The sequence below is a fragment of the Corvus brachyrhynchos genome, unplaced genomic scaffold, assembly GCF_000691975.1.
Source record: "Corvus brachyrhynchos isolate BGI_N302 unplaced genomic scaffold, ASM69197v1 scaffold43, whole genome shotgun sequence".
Taxonomy (NCBI): domain Eukaryota; kingdom Metazoa; phylum Chordata; class Aves; order Passeriformes; family Corvidae; genus Corvus; species Corvus brachyrhynchos.
Genome location: NW_008237353.1, coordinates 1,366,953 through 1,392,859, shown reverse-complemented (window position 1 = coordinate 1,392,859; position 25,907 = coordinate 1,366,953). Strand labels below are relative to the sequence as shown.

At 40.4% G+C, this 25,907-nt stretch overlaps 1 protein-coding gene across 1 annotated transcript in view; it reads right to left on the bottom strand.

The window, feature by feature from the left end:
• Positions 1-25,907, bottom strand: part of NUP153 (nucleoporin 153) — a 45,543-nt gene that overhangs the window by 17,423 nt on the left and 2,213 nt on the right. The window contains exons 3-12 of the mRNA XM_017730632.1: positions 9,705-9,921; positions 7,229-7,477; positions 5,883-6,022; positions 5,672-5,800; positions 3,809-3,925; positions 3,637-3,681; positions 3,487-3,540; positions 3,250-3,303; positions 1,965-2,049; positions 210-457 (exon numbers count right to left, since the gene is read on the bottom strand). Coding sequence (XP_017586121.1) covers positions 210-457; positions 1,965-2,049; positions 3,250-3,303; positions 3,487-3,540; positions 3,637-3,681; positions 3,809-3,925; positions 5,672-5,800; positions 5,883-6,022; positions 7,229-7,477; positions 9,705-9,921 — 1,338 coding nt within the window. The remainder of the gene's footprint in view (positions 1-209; positions 458-1,964; positions 2,050-3,249; positions 3,304-3,486; positions 3,541-3,636; positions 3,682-3,808; positions 3,926-5,671; positions 5,801-5,882; positions 6,023-7,228; positions 7,478-9,704; positions 9,922-25,907) is intronic.

Genomic DNA, 25,907 nt, shown 5'->3' with positions numbered 1-25,907 from the left:
GAAAATAAGCACCAGCCACTTAGTGTGCCAAAGATACAACTATATCCATAAAACCTCTAAGTATCTCTTTCACAATGGTTCCCACTCTCTAAATGCTTACCCCAAGTATACTACTGGCGCTCTTGCAAGAAACAATACCTTCGTAGATTGGTTAGACACATTCCAAGCTTGCAAAAAGCAGGCAAATTAGGACATGAAAGTTTACTTACTTGATGGTCTGTATCTGCCCTTTGGTGAATTTTTCTGGAACTAGTAGCTGATTTCAGAGATGGTTTAAAATATGTGATTTGACTCCCTGTCAGGGAGATTGGCTTTGGTGTCACAAGTTTCTGGACAGGTGGATGTTGAGAATCCATCTTTGAAAGGGAAGCAGCAATCAATTTATCCTCGCACCCACCCAAATTACCACAGCATTTACCAATGATAAAAGTTACAGAACTATAAACCTCCCACCAGTCTCAGCACCAGTGAAAACGATGTGGAAGTGTTGAAAACATTTAGCTTGCAGAAGGAAATCACCAGAAAAATCAGTTATAAAATCCAAAAAGCTACAGGAACAGTCAAAGCCTGACTGAATCCTGTGTCACAATTTGGCAGTTACCTCACAGACAAAATAAACTATATTGCTATAAGCAAAATAACTCATGTTACAATAATATGCTCCCATCCTTTTCTCTCCTCTGCCCTCATTGTGATTTTTTTTTTTTTACTGGCTTAATCCATTAATTTAATATTGAAAATGTTAAGCAGTGTTAAACCAGGTTCTGGGTTTCTTGTTTTTCTACATTTTCTTCCTTTGAAGTTACACTTAAATAAATTGTAAAATAATTTTAAATTATTCTCATTAATAGATGTTCCAATGTTTTAGATTTGCATTTGATGCTCTTAAAAGTACTGGTCTGACTTTTCTTGTCAAAGCTTTTTTACAGACAAGGGCTAGTTTTTAAGCAGAAAGCAGCGTACATTCTACAAAACTGGCTTAACTGAATAGAGAAGGAAGACCCCAAAAGGCCCCATGATACATGAGATCATCTGTTGTGGTGGCCAGTGAACCTGTGTCACAAGACAGAGTTTTCAGCAAGTCCCTAGTACCACAAGAACCACTTTATATTAGGGGTGACCAAAAAGGCTTCTCCCAGGAAGCATTGCTCTGTTATGTTAATCTATCCCAGTTTGAATTCCCCGGTTGGCTGTCAGCCTCTACCCCTCATCACTCCCCCAGAGCTTCCCCATTGGTCCCCATTCCCTAGTCCTGCCTTTTCCCCACCCCCGGATAAAATCCCGGTTTGCCATTGTTCTCCCGCCTTTCCCTTTGTAACCTTCAACAGTGTAGAAGCAATAAATGCTCCTGTTGGAATACACGCAAAGACCCTTTCCATCTCTTTGTCACCGATTTTATACTGAAGCCAGCCGTGCGTTTGTGCATGCACACATGTGAGCCACAGAGCCGGGTGGAGACAGCAATAATCTGTAGCCTTGATGATAAGAAGAATGAGACTTAGGATGTATCTATTATTTAAATTGGTATCAACAGACGGTTGTGCCCCAACACAGGTGCAGAACTGCATGACGTTCACATGGGCCCCCTTCTTCTAGAGCTTGTCCTGCTCCTTCTGGATGGCATCCCTCAGATGTGTTTAACTGCTCCACTCATTCTGGTGTCGCCTGCAAACTTGCTGACGGTGCACTCAGTCCCACTGTCTCAATGATGAAGATCTGGCATTTGGATTTGTTAAAATTCATCCCATTGATGACTACCCAATGCTTCAATCTATCTAGATCCCTCTGCAAGAACTCTTGTCCCTCAAGAGAGTCAACAGCACCTCCCTGTTCCATATCATCAGCAAACCTGCTAATGGGGCATTCAATTCGTGGCCCCAGATCACGGAACAGCGCTGGCCCTGGAACTGATCCTGAGGAACACCGCTGGTGACCGGTCACCAGCCAGATGTAGCCTCATTCACCGTAACCCTTTGCATCCTGCTGTTCAGCCAGTTCTTCATTGTGTACCCACTCATCCCAGAGATGGACAACTTGTCCAGAAGGATACTGTGAGGGACAGTATCAAAAGCCTCACAAAAATCCAGAAAACTACATCTACCACCTTATTTTCACGTGCCAGGCAGATGACATTATTGTAAAAGGATATCAAACTAGTGAAACAGGTATGTACAACAAGGAAAAAAATAACCCAGTAACATGTTCAGTACACTAACTGTACACTAATACAATCCTCAAAATAAGAAAAATACCACAAAAAAAAAAGACCTGTAAAAGTTTTGCCTGAGTATTCAAGTGTCCTATCAATCATTTGTCTGCTTTAACAGGAAAACACACAACCCTCTTCTGGCCACATACAATTCCCTCCTCCCTTTTCATCAAGGGCTACCCTTTCTCCCAGCCAAATTTTATGAATTCTAGCATTATGAGTAGACAATTTCTCTATTTTTACCCAGTGACAGCTGTGTGCAACACTCACTTTCTGACTGATGTCAGGGTCTATGCTGCAAATCTGGTAGATCTTTTTTAATGCTTCATCACAGGTGTGGTTCTGCATTTTAACTGAGAATCCGTATCAGCTTTGTTTTCAATTACTGGGATAATGCTTAAGAGGTGGTAAAGAACTTATATGCTCTACTTTTCAACAGTCTTGTAATTTATCATATGGCCGAAGGCAGTACAGGAAATCTGAGATGCTTATAAACTCCCACGTAACTGCAGAATTAATTATGCTCCAAGTGATTAGCATAGAAACTTCTTGAGACATTCTGTCCACTTCCTCATTACAACAGCAGTTTGCATGGAAAAAAACCCACTTCTGTTCCTTTGGTTGCCTGAGCTAAATGTGACCTCTTGTGGTTTCACAACTTAATAAATGTAATATTCCAACATTGTTTAAACAAAAACAAGGAAATAATAATTTACCACAGCAACAATTCAGTGCTACCTCCAAACAGGAATTTAGGAGCACAAATTTACAGAAGTAACAAAATTTAATCGTTTTCCAATTTTCTCCTTGCTTTGAGTAGTAAAAAAAATGTAAGTATTTACTTTTTGCTTAGAATAAACATGGAAATCTGCACAAGATCTGAACAATCACTGAATCAATATTTTTCTATTTCTGGTTATTTCTGCAAGAAAAAGCTTTCTGAAACAAGAATGTTATCATGCAACTTAACCCCAGGTTGCAGGACAAGATAAAACCACTCTGTGTGTTCTAGAGAAGTTGTTCTTGACATATCAACACACCACCACAAAAAGATAATATAATTCTCCACCTGAGTAATCTTCACAGTCCTTCATCTAGTGTGGATAAAAAAGACATTTTTAGCGATTTCCACGCAGCCAAGGCAGCTATAACTCACATAAGGCTAATATTGACTTGAATTCATGTGCATGCTGTCATTGAGGTTTGTGACATTTCTTTTAAGAGCTGTAAAGCAGAGAAAGTTACCTATCACAGCTTAACATGTTACTGGTTCTTACCTGGTTTTGTCTGGATTGGAAGCTAGTCACATTCAGCACACTCCTGTCCACAGGCTAACAGGGGGAAAAGGCCGAAATATTAGAGGATGGTTTTTCTCCTATGAGAGGGTTCCATCCAACAAAAACACAGGGGGTTTGTGATCAACTTACAGAAGACAGTGGACTAGAAACAGAAGATGGAATCCTTTTAGCATCCTGTTGAAAAAACAGGTGCAATAAATTAAACCGGACATGACATTAAGTAACATCTTCATCCTATACTGGCACATTTACTGTGTTTTTCAAACACATGGAATAAAACGTTAAAAGGAGCGCCATTTACCGCCAAAGGGCTTGACATCTTCTCCAATGTCTGCAAGATGCGCCGCGCTGTGGAACTTGTCACACCATAGGATTGCACATTTGCTTGTTTAGCTTTCATCTGTCTTTTTATCGGTGGCTGAAAAATTAGCATTGCCAAAGTTATGATGCTGGATTATGAGTTTTACACGTGTATATTTTATGCCCTAGGGCTACACTGATGATACAGCCAATACTCTCGTAATGACAGAGAAAAACGCACTCACTGAACATTCAAGCCATGAAGAAGAAAGATATACTCCACTGACTTCACAGAAGTTTAAGTGGGGCCCTGCATATCTTGAACATGGGATAAAGTAACAAAAGAAATCCTTAAATGTAGAAGGTCAAAAAATGGATGATGTTAGGTTTGTAGGGTCTCTGAAGCAGTGATTAGGAAAACAGAACTGAAGCAAAGACTTGTGTGAAGTACTTTCAGTAGCAAAACAGATCTTGGAGTTTCATGATGGTGTAAGCGTGACATCTTAAAACCAGAGTATACAATCATCATCAGGAATTTCTAGTTCTACTTCTATTATTTCCTCCCTTCCCCCAAGATTACAGCTGACTGTAGGTCTTCTTACTCTGTTTAGAAAGATACAGATCTGATTTGAACTGCACCAGATCTAAACATAATACACTGGAAAAGTAAATGTTGTACCACGACTTAACATAATTAAAAAAAACTTCAGCATGACCTTTTTTTATAAAAAACTATGTTAAACCTCCCATGTAACCACACCGTGCTTCCCACATGGCTAAGTGAAGACAGGAAGCAGATCACACAACACATAGAACATGCAAGTGAGACTCGCTGTACACATTAACAAACAAGCTTGTCTCTCCTTTAAAAGTCTAGTATTTGCTTTCTCTTTTCAACATAATCCACAATTTTTGTAAAAAAATAAAAATAGCTGACCAAAGAGGACTTCTAGCTTACAGAAGTTTTAAATATTCTGAAGTTTGACTCAAACACCAAGTCAGGAAAACCCACAAGTTTCAAGGTTTCCCTGAATCAGGAAATTGTAAATTCCCTTGTTCCAGAGCAGAAACAGACTGCCAAAATAGGTCCAGCAAACTTATTTTCAGTTCCTTAAAGTTCCTTTTGACTTTTTTTAATAAAGGGCATTTTAATTTAAATAAATTAGAACCAAATCAGATTTTACTGACTTGCTTTTAGATTCAACTCTAGCTACTGAGAGTAATCAGGATTTTTAATTTGCTGGTTCATTTAAACCACAAAGAACACTTGGGAACAAGCACCTCTTCTCAAGAGCTATGTGAATGACAGTAAAATAGAGGGCACCTTATTGTTTATCTTGATATAGCATATAGGACCGCCTGCCTCCCACTCAGTAACAGAAGTGCAAAGGAGAAGCAAAGTTGCCTTCTGTATACTACTGTATTAAAAAATGCACAATATATTCATAGTTTGAGTGGAGGCACGCTCATGTAAGATCTACAAGCAAGTATCAGGCAAGTAACTTTTGCTGCTATTAACACAGTTTTCAAAGTTATGCCGTCATTGGAATTATTTACATGTTATTTTACCATAATACAGTCAGAGGCAGACCACGGCAGAAAATGGAAATTTTTGGAAGACATAACACAGGAAACCCCTACTACAAGAAACTAAGATGCTACTGTCATTCTCGTGCTTTATGATAAGCATTTCTACATGAAGGGTTACACAAGAACTTAAACAAAAATTGTAAGCTGAGTGGGCAAGATAGGAACTGTTGCCACATTTTTCAAGTTAAGCTCCCTGCTCACAGCTTTTTTGGCCAAGCTCCCCCTTCTGTATTTCCATTATGTTCTCCCCGACGCTGCACTACTATTCTCATACCTGGTAAGCAGAAATCTGCACTTTTGTCTGCCTTGCTGCTGCAGCTGCACCACCATAAGAAGTCTTTCCAGGGTAAAACGGAGAATCCCCAAGCTGTCTTGTCTTAAAGACAGAAGTGTTTCCAAGTGACTACAGAAATGTATTATGGTAAGTGGTTAGTAAAATGGCTACACATTCAACTTGACTAAAATTAATACTGTGCAGTACTTACAGGAGAGGGAGATCCAAAAGCAGATAAATTGAATGCAGGTTTTTTAGAGCTAGATGCAGGATGCTGTGAGACGGAATGAGATCTTTCAGCCTCTGGGGTCCAGAGCAGTGGTGCTGAAGTATTTTTTGAAACTGTGATATCTGCCAAAAGGACAAATGCTGTATGTAAATGCCTTGTGCACATAGAGAAATATAGTGTTAAACATCACACAGACTCCAGAGTTCTCTACCAAAACATCTTACAGAATGGAAAAGTCCCTTAACACTCATTTCTCTGACAGTCTAACCTTCAGAGCTCTTCAAACAGATTAATTTCACATACGGTATGAAACCCAAGTACCAACTCTGAACCTAAAATCTGTTCACAGAACTGCGAATACATGACCTTTCAGTCATCTTTCAGAAGTATTCACAAGCTAATAGCACATTTCCAATACAACACAATTTCTTTTTTTCTTCTTTCATGGTAAAATAAAGGAACTGCATAAACACTGGTGCATCTCTAATGATACAAAGTTTTTCCTATGACGGTAGAGGGTTGGAAACCAGCATAGGACAAAACTGACCAGGTCATAAACTTGAAAAATTACCCAAAAGCTGAATTTACAGAGTTAACCACCTATTTTCCATATGTTTTATGGAGACACACCAGAAAGTTCTAGCAAACTCAGGTTATATTGATACACCCTGGCAACACCTACGCTGAACTGTCAGCCTGTGGTCTCCAGAGAACTGGCTGAACATGCCTCCATCACCATTCATATGGGGGGCCTAGAAAAATCTGCAAACTTGCTGTTTGCTCTTTCTTGGTGAGACAAAAAACAAAGTAAGTATTGACCTCTACCAAGAACAGCAAAAAAGAAGCAGCCCAAACTTGTTCAATCAAAATAGTTGCTTCATTGACTCCTGGTAAAAAAAAAATATGAGAATATCTTGTGGTTTGATTTGTCAACCGTATTTATCCACATTTAACCAGCTGTGAGCGAGATATTCTGAGTCACTCCTCCTTCTAGGCAATCAACCTAGCTATCAAGCTACAGCAAGTCATCTTCATCTCCTATTATCCCCATTCAAGATTTACAGATAATTGAGCTAAAATTGTATTTATCAGCACTGACTCTTTAGAATATCAGGGACTCAAAAATGCATTCCAAGCATGGTTATATTTAAAAGGTGACAGGATTACATACTTCTAAAATACTAAAAATTAAATTGAATTCTAACATCCAGAGCTCACATTCTCCTACTAAGAATTCTCCTGCCTATTTACTTACTAAAGCAATGTGGAATATTGAAGAATACAAAGTACTTCATGTTATCAAGCAAATCAATTAGAGAACAAGTTACCTTTATCAGATGCTCTAGAGGAGAAGCCACTGGTTGTTGAGATGTTATCGTCATCATGCTGAGAGGTAGAATCTTTTATTTCCTTTACGAGGGACAGCCCAGGACTGCCGATGCCAAGTGAAGATGATGTGGAGGGCTGACAGTGTGGGACTGTGGAATCCAACACAGTGCAGTTCAAATGGCTCCGGTGAAGAGAGGGCCTTGTTAACACATCTGAGAAGTTCAGTGCAGACCTGCTTGTGGATGGTTCTAAACAAATACAGCGAAACAATCAGCTTCCCTGTAGACAAGCTCACAGAAGCCAAAACCTGTTTTCTATCAACAGCCACGCTTATTGCCAAGTTCTAAGCACAAAAATAGAGAAGCTGAATTTAACTTCCTCACCCAGATAGGGTTTCATCTGTCTGATTACAACAGCAACACTGCTTGCAATACTAAGCATTGATGTCACATTAAGAAGTACTTGATGGGATTTTACAATACCAAATTCTGACCCTGTGCTCAAGCGCTTAAACTGTGTCTTTCACTAAATCAAACATCTATAAATTCCTTCTCCTCCAGATAATGCTTGCAATAAGCTTTCCAAAATTTGAGGTTACCTGACAAGTTACAGACAACTCTGCAGTTTTTATCATCTTGTAAAAAAGACGATGTTAGTATGATTATGTAGCATGAAAACGTGTATTTGCAGAGATTCTGGGGGGGTTTATTTGTTCTGGTGTCATCATCCTCCCTTCCAAATTCTATCATATCAGGTCATGCTACAGGCAAATTACCTCCTATCTATTAGTTTTTGAGATTTTGGCACAAAGGACAAGTAAGCAACATGGCCTCAGTTGTAAGATGGGCATTTTTTCCTCATGAAAAGGGTCTGTAAACATTGCCAGTGTCCTGCAAATGGTGGCCTCACAGCTCCAACTCGCCACATGAACGGAACAGCTATTAATGGCCATCTTGCCTGATATCCGTATGTCTACAGTCCCTCCCGGGATTTCTGGGTGTGAACTTAACTTTGAGACACTACCATCCTGACATTTGCACTGAAGCTTAAACTAGCCACTTCAATCTTCATAAGCACAGCAGTACTAGCAATTAATTCTCCAAAGCACTGGTAGATTTTAGGACTGTCTTGTTCGAGATGAAAGAAAGCATTATGAGACCAAAGGCTGGCCAAGCAAAGAATACAGGCTCTAGCAAATTGGTGCCTCAGAGCCAAAGAAACAGGCTTTCTAAAATAAAAATACCAGTAATAATAAAAAATATTATTATTAACTACAGCTAGAAAGATTAGACTACAATATCCACGAACTGCAACACAAGCTACTGACGTTCTAGGGTGTCCCATCTGCTCCTGATTTCTTGGAGCTAGAAAGTTTGCCGTGCAGCTGTTCTCACTGAAAGGTCCTTTCACACAATTCTTTAGGAAAGCCAACACAGATTACTCATTCATGAAAACCTTCTCTATTCCTTTATACAAACTTATTCTCAAGCTACAGCTACACAGAGAGCAGTAAAGCTCTTTATTTACAATTAGATGACATTGGTGACAAAGGTATTTCCTCATTATTTTTCATTCTGCCAACAACAGAAGCAACTGACTGTCCACACAGATGGTTATGTACGTGTTCAGACAAAATTTCTCACCTAATTAAAAACTGAGGTCCCAAAACTGCTAATTTAAGAGAAACTCAAATGAGAGCATATACAAATTCACAAAGTACTACAGAAACAGTGAGAAGCATAGATATAAACCACAGATTAATTTTAATATGGTAAAAGGGTTATAAATTTCTTTGCCAAGGATCCAAATGGTTTTCAAAGACCCCAAGCAATGCCACACCTTAATGTTACAAAATATTTCAAAAAGAATAACATCATAAACAAAGTTCCCCAGATCTCCACTAAACTAACAAGGAAATGTAATAAATTGATTGAAGAAGCCCAAAGGAAAAGAAAAGAAAAATAATCAGGACACATGAGGGAATTTTCCTCTGGCATTCTAGCATCTGGTCTTTTGAGGACAACAAAACAAATTAATGTTTCTACTACCTCAGGCAATTAGATAAACTTTCATTCCAGATCCTTTAAAAAGAAAACATAACCCAACACACTCACAAATGAATGTTAGCAATATTTTGCACTTGGCTAGTTGACTACCTGAAGTTAACTCATGACTTCCAGGGCCTGTAAGTCAACTTCCAGTATATTTTGAAATTATGTTTAAACTTTGAAGCTGAGCCAGTTCTAAAAACTGAGTTGCTGAGGTTTTTTACTTTGATTTTGCTTTGTGTGGGGCTGTTTTTGGTTGGGGTTTTTGGTTGGTTGGTCGTTTTGGTTTGGGTGTTGTGGGGTTTTTTGTTGTTTGCTTTCTTTCTGTCCAAATGCTCCTTCTAGCCTCCCCTGGAAATGAAGATTCAAAACTAGAAATCTGTGAATAAATACAGATGGTCAGAATACTAAATGATATTTCACATACCTTCTAAATTAATTCTTGCTGATTCAGGCGTGATTCTCCCATCAATTACCAAGGCATCTTCATTTGCATAATCATGGTGATAATTTACTGGATTCTCTTCCTCGTTTGCCGATTCATTCGTATCTACACATTTATCTTCCCTTTTATTGAAATACTTCTGCAACCATCCCGGCACGATGTTTTTCACTGATTCGGTCACTCTGCTAATGAGCCCCAGCTTGAAAGAAAAATACAGGAACACAGTCAGCAGCATATTCTGGGATGCAACTTTGCACAGACCTCGAAGACAGACATTAGACAGCAATATTCAGATGAGTAAGATTAAAAGGTGGTGGATCCTTGACAAAGAATACCCATACTTCTGGAACATGAATGACAAAAGTGCGCACCTAACATTGATTTACTACTAACCCATCAGTTTCTGCACTTCCCAGTGACCTTGGCAGAACTTCCAGATTCTGAAACTACAGCTGAAGTTCACCAAAGGCTTGTCAAGTCACAAGCTGATCAAGAAATTCAATTTCTAAATAACTCCTGATGTACATACTGTTTTTTCAGGACTTTTCCTTTTAACACCTTCACTTGAAAAACCATCAAACCCAGAAACTCGGCAATTATCTATAGCAATAGTGATGAGCAGTAATAGCTACTAAAATCAGTGAACTTAAATATTTCTTTTCCTAATGCTGAACTGAAGGAACAATGTGTATCAAAAACCCCACTACTATGCTCTGAACAGCGAGGGTATCCTGAAAGGATCTCGGAAGAAACAGCTGGAGTTGAACAACAGACTCCTCACTAAAGGACTGTTAAATATATTCAATTTGATCAAATTTCATTTCGTGGTATGTTAAAGTTTTGTATTTCCAAACCTTAATATTCAGCAGTTACTGAATATATACCAGGCATTTCCATTTTGACATTTACCAATTATTTGTAATGCTTACATTCTGGTAAGAAATATTTATTTAACATTTTGTTTCAGGCAGTCACTTGCCCCCCATCACATCCTCAAAATTTCAACACGCCTTCCTGTCAATCTCAACCCTGCACAGCAGACTGCTTGCAACATGGAGCTGCCCCTCTTACACTGGCTGCAGCCACAGAACCAGCTGCTAACCCCTGCAAGCTGGAAGCAAGCGGCAAAGCTACCTCCACAATTTCAATGCTTTGGAAACTGAAAAGCAACAAGAGTTTAAAAAGATTTTTTTGAACTTCATTGCCAGTTCCTAACACATGCATCAAGGTACTTTGGTATTTTTCTGGGTTTAGGCAACAAAATTTTATAAAAATTATTATTCATGTGTAGAAAATTGAGAATATTCTTTGAACATGTAGTAGTTAGTCTAGTAAACAACTCTGAAACAAGAACCCTGTTGTATTCAACTGTCTTAAAAAAATCAGCACATATGAAAGAAAAAGCCCGTATCTGTCATTCACATCTTTCATACACAGTAACACAAACACCAACTTACAGGACACCCTTGAATCTGGAGTTAGAAGGGGGCCTGGCAAAGAGGAGAAAGGGAAGGTAGAAAACAAAAGTCTTTTCACAGAAAGAAAGTCATCTTAATTTACAATTTGACATTTTTCATAATGAACTGTAATTTAATCTTTTACTTGCACAAAGAATAACTAGCTAGGGACAGCTTAAACCAGACAGAATACAGCATAAAAACCACATCTATCACAATCACCACACTAAGATGCACACTAATATGCCATGCTTAGTGTTGCTGCTATTCTACATAAATACTAAGCCTCAGCATTCCAACAACAAAAACTGTGCAACACCAGAGCTCACAAGCAGTTCAGTGCCCGGCACCAGCAAAGGGCAGTCTGTTCCCAGCCCCTCATTTTCACCTTTACTTATGACACACTGTCCCCCTTTAGGGGAGTGAATATTTTGCTGCTATGACTAAAAGCATATCAGGAACTCAGAGGAGTCAAAAATTTGCCAAAATAAGCAAATGGTCAGGACACAAACTGCATTCAAGGCAATGCTCTTTCCAAAAAGCTAGGCATTACTACATTCACTATTGCTAGAGTCTCTCCATTAGAGAATAAGACATTACTGGCCATAAAACAGGTGCCAGTATGATTCTCTTGCTGAGGAAATCCTCCCAGGACTGAAAGCTGCCTGAGACTCAATATGGAAGAAGTCATAGGCATCCAGAAGACTAAACACCCAATCATTAGTAAACCAAATGAGTAACTGGAGAATGTAGCTAGACTAGTCATTAACCAAGATGACATTTTACCATCCATATCTGACACCAGACTGGTTTGACCCTTTCCTGCAAATGGCAGCCTTTCCATTCTCCACATAATCAGCATTCCAAGCTGGGTAGCACAGGGTAACTTCCCAAACCAATGCATGAGCTAGAACTCAGCACAGCCATACTGTACCAAGTACTAATGGCCTGTTCCATCTGGCTTAGGCACAGTGGTAGATAAGGAGCACAGTTTTATACTCCAGAATAATGCTGGCTTAGTGACAAAGAAAGAGAAAGCAAAATACATGTAAAGGCACCTACATTTTCCATCTGCAAAATATTAAAGGCACTGTAAAAGAACTATGCAAGCATTATGAATGAGCCATCATCACACAAGGATCCCGCTAGAAAAACAAACACCTTCCCCCTAAAAATACACCACACACCCCAGGTATGCCTATTCAAATACACACAGACAACAACAACAAAATAAAATTTCCTTCCATCATCTCTTACCTGCCCATCAGAGCTGAAAGCCAATCAGTAAAGCTCTATGGTTGGATTCCTGATCACGTCGAGTAGTTAAGGTACCACTGACCAACCACACATTTGAACATGCACATGCCTTGTTCTTGCCACAACATTTCAGCGAAATGTCACACCTTCCGCTGTCTTTGAAGCTGACATTTCAATCTTACCATAACTTGTAGTTTTCTTATTCTTCAACTTCAGCATATGCATTTGAACACCCTTTCCCTCTCTCTGCACATGCAAACAAGCCAACTCTGTCAGCAGCAGAGCACTCTCCCTCTACTACTTCTGTGTCACCAGCTCTGCATTCTGCTCATCCCATCTCCCCACACAGGAATCATTAATCCTTCTAGAAGGCTTACAAGGATACTGCACATCTCATCGATGCCAACAGATCTTCAGATTAAATACAAAAGACACAGCAGACAACTCTAGTAGGCTTATTCTCCAGAAAACTGCTCAGATCCCGATCTCCTCATGCCACAATTATGAACCAGTCCCTTCCAGAAGAGCTTCATTCACTACAGCTACTCTGAACATGCTACTGCACAAAAACTGTTCTAGTTCCCAGTCTCAGGTTGGGAGCAGAGGAAGTGGCACTGGCATGCAGTTTAATGTTCATAACTTCTCATTTCTACAGGCCACACAAGCACCAAACTTAATATCATGAAAGGGCAGAAGACGTAGTGGGGCAATCCCAACTGTGTGACTGCAGTGTTTTATTCAGTGAACATGTTTTACTCCTTAACTGACTGATTTCAGAGGTTTCAGCTGCTGTCAGTACCAACTGCTATCTTTGCACCTCAGATGCACTCATCCCAAAAAATACCAGCAGGAAAGCTGAGAAAAATGAAAACCCACTGGAAAGACCCAGTAGCTTATGAATAGGTATTTAAAACAGTTTTTCAAAATCTGTGCATCATCTCAAGTGTCTGCAGCCCTGCTAGGTCTATCTAAGTCTATGTATACAAACATCATAGCAACAGTAACTACAGTAACAGCTACTCCAAGGCACACTGGCTTAACATCATGGAATCACTGAACTATTAAGGCTGGAAAAGACCTCTTAGATCACTGTGTCCAACTGCTACCCAGGAGTCCAAACCCTCCTTGTTTGGGCACAAACACTCATTTCTAAGTTTCAAGCCCTGCTCCTTAGGTCTCAAGACTCACCTGAAGGGCCCAGAACACTATTTTGAAGGCCCAAAGTCTGATTTGGAAGGTCCAAAGCTTCACCTGTAGAATTCAAAGTCTTCTTTATAGAGTACAAAGGCACATCTTCAGGCCCAAACCCTGTTTCCAAAGCCTCCATCTCAGGAATCAAAGCCTCCTATTTAGGATTCAGCCTTCAATCTAATGGGCTCAAAGCCTTCCTCTATGACTCCCAAGACCCATTTATAGGGGGGGAAAGCCTTCATTTGTGGTATTGAAGCATCCTTGTAGGGCCCAAAACCCATGAAAACCCAACCTCAGAGTTCAAACTCTCTTTCTCACATCCAAAAGCCCATTTCCAGGGCCCAAAGTCCTGTCTTGAAGACTTAAATCCTTCCTTGGAGGGTCCGAAGCCTTTTCTCATGAGGTCATAGAATCATTAAGGTTGGAAAACACCTTTAAGATCATCAAGTCCAACTGCTAACCCAGCACTATCATCATGTTCACCATTAAACCATGTCCTCAAGTGCCAGCTCTGTTGCCCTTCTCTGGACACAGTCCAGTACCTGAGTGTCTTCCTTGTAGTTAGTGGCCCAAATCTGAACACAGAATTCCAGTCATGGCCTCACCAGTACAGGGGGACAATCACTACCCTGGTCCTGCTGGCCACACTATTGCTGATCCAGGCCAGTATGCCACTGGCCTTCTTGGCCATCTGGGCACAGATGGGCTCCTGTTCAGCCACTGTTGACCAGCACCACCAGGTCCTTTTCCACTGAGCAGCTTTCCAGCCACCCTTACACCCCAGCCAGCAGCTCTGCAGGGGATTGTTGCAACCCAAGTTCAGGGCTCTGCACTTCATCTTACTGAACCTCATGCAACTGGCCTCAGCCCATCTATCCAGCCTTTCTAGACCCTCTCTAGAGCTCTCCTGTCCTCCAGAAGATCAATGCTCCTGCCCAACTTGGTGTCATCTGCAAACTGGCTTAGGGTGCAATTGATACCCTTGTCCAGGTCATTGATGAAGACGTTAAATAGGACTGGCCCCAACACTGAGCACTGGCAAACACTATTTGACTGGTCACCGGCTGGATGCAACCCCATTCACCACCACTCTCTGGGCCTGGCCGTCCATCCAGTTTTTACGCAGCAAAGATCACACCCATTCACACCATGGGAAGCCAGTTTCCCCAGGAGAATGCCACGGGAAATGGTGCCAAAGGCTTTACTAAATTCTAGGCAGATGACATCCAACATCCAGAGCCCTTCCCTCATCCACCAGGTGGTGGGTAACTCTATCACAGAAGGAGATCAGATTGGTCAAGAAGGACCTGCCTTTCATAAACCCATACTGGCTGCAACACTAAGCAAAAGATATGTAGAGAGAAATATCAGTTAACAAACAGGTGTCGTAATTTACTACTTTAAAATACCATTTCTTCAAAGGATTTATATAAAGAAAGAAAAAACAGTAGTTTATGGTCACAGTTTGAATTCCAAACTTAAAAGCAGACTATTTCTTGGCCAAAAATATTTACAGAATAGGACAGTTGTTCCAGCTTGTAAGGGTCTTTCACACAGCACAGGGTGGGGACAGTGCTGGCAGGAGTACTCAGCAGTGACACATTACTCGAAAGCACCCATTTTGAAATTGAGTTTGTTTCAGTCCAGAAGGTTTAAGTATGAAAAAAATCATATAAAAATTATTTAACCGTCATACACCTACAGAAATTTGTCAGAGATGCAAAATACGTAACTGGATAAAAGAGCTAATTTCTACTTCACTGTACACATACATCTGAAAAGCATCAAATTCTTGCCTCTCAGAGACTTTGCTTCCAATTTCAAAGTTAAAGTTATTAGAACATATGAATCAGTAAGTCCTCAAAAAGAAAACCTGCCCTTAATAGTGATGTTCAATGAGATAGAGCAGATCAATGTAACCACTTCCAAACACCAAAAAAGAATTTTCTTGCCCTCCATCCCCCACAGTCAGCTTATGCCAGCTCTGGCACATAGCAGGCTACTCTCCATACTAGCTGAATTCATTAATCTGGCAAAAAGTACGTGTTTCTCTGCTGGGCTAATGAGTTGAACTGGCTCAGTGCACCAGAACTGGCCTGAGAGAAAGCACGATCAGGCAGCCAGGACCAGAGGAACACGAAAGAAAATTCTCCCTTCTTTCAACCATCCTGTGTCCATACTGTCTTTAAAGACACTGTCCCTTTCTCCTCTTCAACTCACCCTTCCCTCGTGCTTCCACTAGCACATATAAGCAACCAAATGACAAACTGTATCAAGGCTCTATTAAATAGATCCAACCAAAAATCTGTCTATAGACTGATAGTGAGGACTACCCCTCAGGGGCATCAGGTTGCTGGTGCACCTTACCATATGCCTGCATTAATGCTCATGCAAAAGCAGGAATAGAAATGGAAACATTGCATGATTGCCTCTTGCAGCAGCAGACTTAGACTGGCTTAGACTAACTCTGCTTTTGCTATTTAGGGAGTGGCTTCAATTTGGATGTAGGACAGCAGAGTTTGATATTTCATATAGAAAAAAGACAATAACACTTATGACTTAATACGAACAATATGTTTCAGGAATGCTATTAATTATGTAACATTTGAAAAACAACACTTTTATTTAAGGCAAATGGACTAGTTCAGATTTATTTCTGAAAGTCATGAAGAAGGGACTGTATTACCTGATGCCAGTGTATTTCTTTCTTATTGCTTGAAGTGAGCCTTATTTTCCTTAGTCTAGTTAGCTTTAGAATAAAAGTTCCAGGGAAATTCAGGTATTTTCTGGCACTATTTGCACATCTGTACACATCACTATCACTTACAACTGAGAGCAAAACACCAGTATATGCTCTGAGAGATAAATCAGTGCCTAACCCACTAGGTTAAATCCTTGTGACACTGCATGGTTTTATCTCAAGTTTTGTCCACACCTTCAGTTGACACAGTGACAACATTACAAAAGGCACCATGAAGTACAAGGTAACTTTCTTTCTTTCTTTCAGGAAGCACTACATTAAGCACTAGTTAACCATCAGCAGCGATCAGCAATGTGTGCTGTAAATTACATTCAGTTTTACACTTTGAGATAGAAATCTATCAGCATCAAAACCAAAAAGTTTAAGATTCATGAGACTATTTTCCCTTAGAACTTTACAAGCATTTTTAAAGTTCTTTCTTTCCCAATTTAAGAAGGAACTCCAAGTAGTTAATATTTTTTAATTGAAAGACTGCCGCAACTTAGCTACCACAGTGTGTCTCCAGCTAAGTTTCATAAGCAGTATCTAGAATTATATTAATTGAAATGCTGCTCAGAATATCTTCCCTATAAGGAAACCCTATAGTCTAAACTTATTATTTTTACTTTTATTTCCAACATAACTACATGGACAAGAATTTCAAAACTACAATGATCGAGAAGTACATTTCTCATGGCACCAAATGGTCTTTACAAGTCCATTAGCACACGTTATCAGATTTAGTAATGTATAACACACATTTTATATTTAGGATTTAAATACACTACTTAGGCATAAAATTGTTTATCTTATTTACAGGTATTCTATATACAGTAAGACCCAATTCATTACAGTATTTCGACATCACCAAACATAACTGATAATGGGAAAGTCTTCCTCTTCCTGCATTTACAGCCAAAAAGTTTATGCATACAAGGGCTATCAATACATCATACCCCAAACTACAGATTTTCTACCTGCTACAGTGTACTAAGCTCCCAGCAAACAGTTAAACATTTTCAATGCCATTTTGCCTAAATGCACTCACAAAGCATGGTATCACAGGCTAATCTATGGCACATAGTGGTGAGGATAGGCTACATATTTAAAACACAAAAACGGGCAGCTCAAATTCTGCAACAACTCCTGAAACAACAGTTAAATGCCATCTGAGGTCAACTCACAGCTTGCTGACGTCTATCCCCGTGTCCAGTGCCTCCTAGTGAGGACAAGGCTTGAAGGTTTGAAGCATATTCACAAAATTAAGTACTTATGCAACAAAATCTCACTCCTGACACTTTGGAAAACAGTCTTCAAACCAGAATACTGGAATTAAATTTTAAAATATAATGCAGTATTAGCAAAAACCAGTAAAATATTCACATGGTCCCTTTGAAATATCTTTTCTGTCCATGTTGATCTACAAACTAAGCTGACAATACCACATGCTAGTCATTTTGCAAAATGTACAGCCAATCCTGTTGCACATTCAGTATGTTATCTAACTCACAAATTTGAACCAGTAAATTAAAATCAAGTAACCAAATAATCACATTTAGTTACTCTGTGATAATTTGGTACTTCAGCAAAACTCAAAGCCTTCCTACTTCCTACAGACATTGTGCAGCATATAAAAGTTAAGCCTCACAATTCATCTAAACCAGCATAACCTGCAATTACTTCAAATTTGGACACATCTAACCCTGGTGCATACACTTCCTGACTAGATTTTAAAATGTAAGAATTGACGCCTAAGAGAAACCAAAATAATGACCCTTGGATACAGTTGCTTTAGCTGCAGCAGCAAGGGGTATTGTTACATAATTTGACATTTTAAGGTAATATTCTAAAACTATAAAGCTCAGGCAGCCTCAGCTCTGCTGCAGGGCAGTAATCTTCAGTTGTGAGGGGCAGCAGTGTCTTTCTGCCCATATTTTTTCATCACACTGCAACTGACAGAACCAAGAGCATCTCACAAACATATAACCAGTATCTTCAAACACTGTTCTCTCACCAGCAACATGAAAAATTGCCATTGCACATAGAGATTATTTTTTTAGTGACTGAAGGTAATGGCATCTACAAATCTGTATATATTCTACAACTCTGTAAAGTAAGTTTAATAAAGGCTGGCATTAGAACGCTGTTATAAATAAATTTAATATGTATCTGGTTGCATCACAGCAATTCCCAAACACAGCTACATTTAAATCACTTTAAACCTTGTTTTCATCTGTTTAGCTTAGGATGATTTTAATTACAAATACACCTGTATTACAGTCTCATCAATTTTGTATCTCGTTACTGTAAATATTTCAGTGCCTCTCTGTAAACCAGCCTCAAAGAAAATGACAACTAAACAGTTCAGCTCTTTGCTTCGTTTACTTCAGTCTAGGAGGTTGCCAGGCCTTGAGCTCTAATAAGGGAAGGAGTCTTGAGACATACCTACTTCAAAAACATTTGATTCAAAATACAGTCATAACTAAAAGCAAAGTCAGCCAGCTCCCCAAGACACTCTCACACAACTTTTTCCAAGAGCAGAACCACTGAGAAAATATTAAGCAGCCTTAGCAAGGAGAAAGAAAACTTTCTACTGGCACAGGGATTCGCAAACTGTGTGTGCTATTCACAGCTGTAGGACTCAATACATGTTGGTGCACCTGTGTTAGCACACACATTTCATCCCAGCAAATGGGAATATAAAGATGAACTTATGTTTAATTGAAAAAACCACAGTAGTCTCAACTAAGCCACACTCACCCAAAGATCCTATACTTAAGTGCAACATGCATAGATTCATAGAATGTTTTGGGTTGGAAGGGACCTTTAGAGGTCATCTCGTCCAAACTTCCCTGCAATGAGCAGGGACACCATCAACTAGATCAGGTCGATCAGAACCCCATCCAACCTGACCTTGAATGTTTTCAGGAACAGAGCTTCAACCACCTCTTCAGGCAACCTGTCCCAAAGTATCACCATCCTCTTTTTAAAAAATTCTTCCTTACATCCAATGTGAATCAACCCTCCTTCAGCTAAAGGAGTCTAAGTCCCCTTTATGTACTCAAAGGTGACCATAACATCTTCCTAGAACCTTCTCTTCTCCAGGATAAACAGCCCTAACTCTCTCACAGCCTGTCCTCGTGGGACAGGTGCTCCTGCCCCCTGACAATTCTTGAGGCCCATCTCTGGCCTCAGTCCAACAGAGCTGGATGCAATACTCCAGGTGGGGCCTCACCAGAGAGGAGTGGAGAGGCAGAATCCCCTCCCTCGACCTGCTGGCCACACTGCTTTGGATGCAGCCCAGAATAGGTCTGGATTTCTGGAAGTGTGCATCGCCAACTCATATCCAGCCTCTCGTCCATCAGCAACCCCAAGTCCCTGGCAGAGCTGCTCTCAGTCTACTCATGCCCCAGCTTGCACTGATACTCGGGGTTGCACCAAGCCAAGTGCAGCACAATAAATACTAAATTGATTACACAAAACATTAAAAAGCAAAAAACCCAAGATTTTTTACAACTTAATAGCAGAAAAATCATGACCTACCACTAAGAAAGACAGAGGACATTTTAAAAAACTGGTCTGCAAAACAGCAACCATAGAAAAAAAGCCTCTTAGCTACTCTCTTTTTGAGGGCAAGCTCGCAATTTTCTCTGAAAAAACTGCAACACAGTGAGATGGAGGCATTATTTCCTCCCTCAAGAGACAGCACAACCCTGAAGACAGAATTAGAGGATGGACCAACAAAAGGATAACCAACCTAGAGTAACAGTGACATTTATGCTGAAACCATGCCTGTGTGTGCTCTGTGGTCCAGTTGCAGCAGCTCTGACAGAACCATACACACACAGAGGCTGCAGGGCACCCCAGAGGTCACCTACTACAATCTCCTGCTCAGAGAATGGCCGAAATCAGCAAGTCATACACAGCTGAGTCCACCTGGGTTTTGAGACCTCTCTGGGCAGTTCCTCCAACACGCTGACTAGCCTCACAGTTAAAAGATTTTTCCTAATATGAAATCAGAATTTCCATTTTTACATCTTGAGTCCATTGTCTCTTTGTGTTGCTATTAATCTCCTGGAAGAGCCTTGCTATACCTTCTCTATAGTCTTATTAGGTATTTGCTGCTCTTAATCTGAACGCACCCATTTCTCTCAGCCATGGGCCTCTGCTCCCATCATCATTTTGGTTACTCTCAACCAGACTCACTCCAATATGTTTTTGTCTTTTTTTTTTTTTTTTTAACTGGACAGGCCAAAACTGGACACAACACTCCAGATGTAGTCCTAGAAGTGCTGCATGTAGGGGAAAAAACAACTCCCTTAACACCCTTCCCACATACTTACTAACCTCTCAGTATGCAGCTGGCCTTCTTTACCTCAAGAGCGTGCTGCTGACTCACATTAGTTTGCTGTCCAGCAGGTAGGTGGGGTTGTTTTGTCCCAGATGAAGGACTTCACATTTGCCTTTATTAAAAGTCATGAGGTTCCTGACAGCCCATTTCTGTCAAGTTTCTTCCATGGCAGCCCTATTCTTCATTATACAACAGGGCTGAAGTTCCCCAAGCTTTGGTATTATCTGGGAAATTGGTGAGGATTCATGCCATTCCTTCATCCCAGGTAGTTGATAAAGACATGTAACAGCATCAGCCTCAATATCAACCTCTGAGAGCTCTGTTAGCAATTGGCTGCCACTGGATCTCTGTACTGCTGGTCACAAACCTTTAAGGTCAACTGTCCTGCTAATTTTCCAGTCACTTTATGGTCCACCTTACAAGTCCATATTTCGCCAAGTGGACAACAGGGATCACATGGGAGACCATGCTGCAGGCACTGCTAAAGTCCAGGTAAACAACATCCACCGTTTGCCCCATGAACACTGAGCCAGTCATCCCAGTGTGTTACAATTTCATCACATGATGCTATGGCAGCCCACCACCTGCACCAATCTGGAATACCTTTGCTCAAACATTTTTGCGTGTGCAAAAGAGATTCTGAACTCTGTCCTGCTGCAGTTGTTAGAATCAGCAGCAGCTCAGTTTGTCCATGGCAGGGGAGCAAGAACTGGTTCTAATTACTGACTGGAGGAATAAATAACTCAGAGGAAGTGATGTACTGCCAGCAACCGAAGACAATTTGCAATGCCCCAGCTAACACAGTCAATTATTTCATCTGCTTTTTTCTTCTCCTAAGATACCACTCACTAATATTGTTTTTCTCCAACACTCCACAGCCTCCAAGACTGTCGACAACACTGTGAAACAAACCCCAGAATATTAATGAAATGCTATAGCAGTCATCATCTACAATTTGTACCAGTGTACAGTACTGTTAGCCTAAATGAGAGGAAACTGTCAATATCTCAGTTTTACAAGTTCTTCCCAATTAGGATACATTTTTGTTTACAGCAGCAGTAGAAAGCCAAGTACCAAATTTAAACATCTGTTTTGCTAATACAGTATCATATTGCTGGGACACAGACAAAACTTCTGATGTTGACTATTAGTCCATTGTCCTGGGTTGCCTTTTAAAAAAAATCTTTAAATACACATTAAACATTTCTTCAAATCTATTTGTTTTAGCTCAATGTACTAGCTTACTACTAAACCAAATCAAGCAGAGTTGCATACAAGTACAACGACCTAAGTGTGCTTCAAGGTGCAAATCTGTTGACAGGAATCAAAACAGTAAAACTGTATTTGTGTAAGTCCATATGGACACTCTTAATAAAGATTTTTTACTTAGTATTTTCCTGCTTAAGGTTTATGAAACATTACCTAGGTTACACTACTCAATATGCTACTCTAGAAACTCTTTAGTACCAAAGTATAAAAATCTCCTCACAAAATAAACCTGGTGGTTTGTAAGATCCCTTCTGCCCACTGCCTGCAGACACCACCAAGCAAGGCCTACCTTCAAGACACCAGCAGGTAACAGTGTAATACTTTAGATACTGCTGCATACAGTTTTAAGTTCCCGATCCTGTAGCTAGGCCCTCTGGGAAAAACCTTATAAGATATCTCAAGGGACTTGATGCAACTCACAAATCCAGAGAGACTTTCAGGAACAGGATCAATGAAAGTGGCTTTCAGTGGCCTTGTGGTCCCCTTTGCCAGGTAACGTCCTAACTACATCAGCACAAGATCAACTACAACACATGCAGAAACTTAAACTAGTTTCATCAAGGAAAACATCTTTGGATTTGGCCATCTACATTATAATCAAAGTGCTCTGACTCTTTCCTTTGAATGGTTAATTATCAAGTTAAAAAATTACCAAGAAAAGTTATTTTGTTCTCTTCTCCCTCAAGTCACACTTAAAATCTCTGAAATCTGTTACGCGGATGAGAATGGCACTGCTCCAAACTAAACCAGCATGTGCACACACATGCACATGAAAGCGCAAAATTAAACATAAAATTAACAATAGGAACATACAGATGCTCTTCAAGAAGCAGTTTAATAAGCCAACAATGTAAACATCCCTCCCATTTATACATCTGCACCAGTAATTCCCGTCATGTATCCAAAGCCAGCATTTAGAAACACTGGGGCCACATCTGGAAGACAAAACCCAGATGCTGGACACAACAGCTCCCTCACTTGGTATGTGCTTAGCTCTCAAAGAAACCGTAATTTTAACCCAAGTGCCTAAGCTTCTCAAAAAGTGCATGAGGAGGCTGGATATTTTAGCATGGGATGACCAAGTAAACAGGTAGCATGCTGAGCACGGTGTAACCTAAGTCAATGCATTCAGTGTGGAGCAGTTAACATTCTGCCCCGACAAAAGCACAGTCAATGGGAAGAACTCCACAATTCTACTCTAAGAACACCCAACACAGAGATACAAAAATGCTCTTTTTGTTCTGCAATGTGACTCCCACACCTCAAATCTTCATGGTGGGTGAGTTGGGTGAGTCAACACCATCCTTACTCCATGGTGCTGCTACTTTTTGTTTCTTGGTTTTAATAATACAGCTGCTGACAGTGCACTTCTTATAAGGCAGGGTGGTAGCCCAGAAAGGAAAATACTGTGGTTTAGTTCCTTCCCTAGTGGGGGAAATCTACCCATATCTTCACCTTCCAAGAGAAAATACAAGCTACAAGTCACATCCTCCAAGCAGCATCTGTTCACCTTTCCTATTTGAGACTGATTTTAAAAAAGGCTCCACACTTAAAAAAAACACACACGCAAACATAATGAAATATGGCTCTATCAGGCACTTGGGGAGAAAAGGGCAGGAAATTCTGCGCTTTGCATGTTTATTCCAAGAATATATATGACAAATAACTTCTGAAATCATGGATCAGAGGCTGTATGTCTCCACTCTCGGAAGGTAACATCTTCTTACACATCCTCTTCCTGGCTCAGTGAATCACGCATTCTTTTTCTGGATAATAACACAGTTTCAGTCAGAACAACTGAAGACAACACACAACTTGGCAACTGGGATATTTGCCCAGAAAGTGGAAGATGTAGGTTGATGCCTCTAGGCAAAAAAGAAATCTGAAGCAGGGTCTACCACATTCTGAACAAACACTTTAGCTAATCATCTTTGAAAAGCAGCACCATCTCCTCTTCCAATTGTCTTATAAAGCCGTCACTGAACATAATAGAAGACTGACTCTGCAGGACGTTGGGCACAATCGGAGAATTCCCACCTGACCAAGCTCCCTGTGAGACTATGGCAAAATAACAACATCAAGAAAGCATAACAACATCAGAAAAACACAACAGACTTACTATTGTAAGCCTGGCATCATGCTACTCATCTCTCATACAAGGGGAAAAGAATCAGATATCCTAATAACTTTAAAGGTATTGGCTATATGGCATTCAGTGCTTAGGCACCTTCAGAGCTTGATGGTAAGAGACTGAGTTTTCAGGACTGCAGTCTTGACCCCAAGCACATAGAACAGTTCCAATACAGTATTTCTGAGCTTACTCATTGATAATAGTTTGGGGAGCAGGAGACCAGAATCAGTGATATAACCTCATGTCCAGACTGCACTGAGCACTTCCATGTCTTCCCAAATTCATTACTGAGAGACAATTAACTCCAAACAACAGAATACTTCTGTAGAGTGGGTGTTATATTGACACTTGTCAATTAATTCCAGTTCAAGTTAGCTGTCTACCCAGAGCTCATCTTTTTATGTAATGCAGGTTAGTGAGCTGCATAGGGTTAAAAAGCTATCCCTTATTAACAAATGCACGTATATGACACCTACTGGTTTGCCCATCTACCATTTCTTCCCCCATATATTACTTCTTAATTTAATCTATGTAGTTGATTTGCAGCATCCATGCTCTGGGCTGAATCCCACAGATATCCCCCCAAGCACGTTTGCTTTGGCACACTGTTAAATAAACGCACTAGAAAACACACAGAGATAACAGACAATAAAACAATCAGAAAACCATCTAACCTAATTATTTTAAATTCATCTGTAAGTTTTATCAGCTATCTACAGAGTATCACCACATGCGGGATATTGCAATTCCAACATTACTCTGTTGTTCATGTAAGAGCTTTCAACATTTGCTCTGCAAGTGCAGAGATTCTTTGGATGAAGCGTCACCCTGCCAGCTTTACAAGGACAACACTGCTGATCAGTGTGCTATACAAAGGACGAAGTATAGTACTTCCCAAATAATAAAAACTAATTGAGCAACAATTTGTGTGTAACACACCCTCAATTTTGCATATAATATTTAATCCCCTGACTTATATTACCGATTTAATAACGTAAACGCTTTGGTTTTACAGTCAATTTCAGGTTCATAAATACACGTGAAAGGCACTTCCAGAGCACTGTCTCCAGACATCTTGAAATTCCTTGACAAACAGCAGTTGGGAAGAATCTTCACTTCTACTCCCTGCAGCCACTCTAAATGGCATGGGATCTTTGTATTGCAATTTAAAAACTGATTTTTTCTGTTATCCATCTATTCTGTCCTACAATACAAAGGAAAACAAATGCCTTATGAATTACGTTCCACTTGCACTGCATCAGCACGTTTAGGTACAGGCAAGACACTGAAGAAATCGCCAAATGAAGACCTAAGGGTTCTGCAGGCAGCATTCTACAAAAAAAAAAAAAAAACAACCCACCAACAATGGAAGATGCCTAACTACCCAGCACCCTCACAGACTCATTTGCAACCTGGAATTTGCAAAGAAAGGCAAATATCGGAAGCGATGCACTTAAATCTGACGAGTAACTCCAACTCGGTAACCCAGTTAAGATCAATGTAACCACGATTAAAGCGGGCAGCCCAGAGACAAAACGAGCATCTCGCGGAGTGGGAGCCAGCCCGCCACAGCCGCGAGGGGAGGGAATGCGCACCTACCCATTCCCAGCCGCCGCCTTCTCCTCCTCCTCCCGCCTTTGCTCCTGCCTAGCGGGGGACAGGCGGGAGACAAAGGGGAGGCGAGGATCCCCCCGCAGCCCGGCGGTGCCGGAGCGGGGTGAGCGCCCGGAAATCCCACAATCCCCGCGGCCCCGGCGGGAAACCCTTCCCTCCTCCCTCCTCGCGGGCC